General features: G+C 44.2%; 1 protein-coding gene across 1 annotated transcript in view; it reads left to right on the forward strand.

The window, feature by feature from the left end:
* Positions 1 to 1,014, forward strand: part of abraa (actin binding Rho activating protein a) — a 9,055-nt gene extending 8,041 nt beyond the window's left edge. Inside the window, exon 2 of the mRNA XM_014023961.1 lies at positions 437 to 1,014. Coding sequence (XP_013879415.1) covers positions 437 to 874 — 438 coding nt within the window. The 3' untranslated portion in view covers positions 875 to 1,014. The remainder of the gene's footprint in view (positions 1 to 436) is intronic.
* Positions 1,015 to 1,653: the final 639 nt, after the last annotated feature.

A 1,653-nucleotide genomic window follows, 5' to 3' on the forward strand; every position in this document is an offset into this window, starting at 1 on the left:
GGGGTGGGGGGCTCGTTGGTGGGCCCGATGGATAGCCCTTTTTCAGAGATAAACAATAAAAAAATCTGAAGCTCCCATGTCGAGTAGTTTTTAAATTATAAGCATTTTGGATGTTCTGACACCCCCATTTTAGATGGAGCCCCCTCCTCAAATATGGGGTGTATCATAAAATGGTTAGCTGGCCAAATGTAGGTCAGACACAACAACATTCCTGCCAAATTTCATGTTGATCAGTGCAGCTGTTTTCATGCTATGGTTGACCAAAAATCACTGAAAAATAAAATAATAATAAAAAATTAAAATAAAGTATGAAAATAATATAATCCCCACTTCGTGTGCAGGGCTCATAATTAACCTTCCTGTGTTGTGAAACAAATCTATGTTTGCTTAATCTGAATGGACACAATTTACCATTAATCTTGTTGTTTCTGTGCAGATTAAAATCGCCACCATGAGCGACATCAAGTCCCGCTGGCAGCAGTGGTCCGAGCAGCACGTCGAAGGCCAGAAGCTCAACCCCTTCAGCGAGGAGTTCGACTTCGACTACGCCATGTCCCAGCGTCTGCGCAAAGGCGACTCCGGCTACGGTCGGCCCAAAGACGGCTCCAAGACCGCCGAGAGGGGGGACCGGGCCCAGAAGCACATCCACAGGGAGATGGAGGAGATGGTCTGGATCATCCGAGACATGGGCGTGAAGGACCGAGAGGGACGGGTCTGCATCACCTTCGGCCGGCTCTTTGATCGATACGTCAAAATTTCGGACAAAGTGGTGGGAATTTTGCTGCGCTGCCGCAAGCACAAGATGGTGGACTTTGAGGGGGAAATGCTGTGGAAAGGACGGGATGATGATGTCATCATTACTGTGAGGGACTGAGAAGAGTGGAAAAACCACAAGAAAGGTTCTTTCAGGGGAATTAGGCTGTCACATCGCACTACGAAACAAATATTTAGACGTTAAGCAAAAAAATGCATCATGTTCAGTAAAGCAGAATAAAAACTGCCTTTAAAATCTTCTGACCTTTGTACCGCTGATATTTAAAGCACCCACTCCACCAGCAGCCTCATTACTTCTTCTCATATAGCAGACAGATCATGTGATGAGAGGTAGCTATCTTTAGCGTGCTAACCATGCTAACTATGCTACAAGCTACAGGCTCGGAGAATTCACCAGAATGCCAGTCACGCTGCTGATTTTATCTCATGTTTTCATTCATAAAGTCAGTGGTTTGTGGCAGGATCAGTTCTCCACTCTTATCTAATGTGATTTAATTTTAAAAAAGCAAATTTGAAATAAACCAAAATGAAAATAAATAAATAAATAAAAACAGGTGATTGCTGGGTTGCTGATGATGTCAACATCACGAAATGCAGACAGAGGGCAGGAAGTAAACAGAGCCCTGTTTCTTCAGGGGATTCCGATGTTATCAGTCCATGAAATGGACGTTATTATGCGTTATCAGTCCCATACAATGGCTTCAGAGGGTCCCTACTGTGCCTTCTAGGCTTCAGACTGTCCTGACAGTGCCCCCTAGTGGGTTAATATATCAATGACAATGAAAGTGTAAATAACCAAGACATATTGTAACAAATTTTTTGCATCCGTGTCGGACTCGAAATCTGGTCTCCCACTCTCTGGTACGACACACTACCCAT

Source organism: Austrofundulus limnaeus, unplaced genomic scaffold (assembly GCF_001266775.1).
Source record: "Austrofundulus limnaeus strain Quisiro unplaced genomic scaffold, Austrofundulus_limnaeus-1.0 Scaffold399, whole genome shotgun sequence".
NCBI classification, from domain to species: Eukaryota; Metazoa; Chordata; class Actinopteri; order Cyprinodontiformes; family Rivulidae; genus Austrofundulus; species Austrofundulus limnaeus.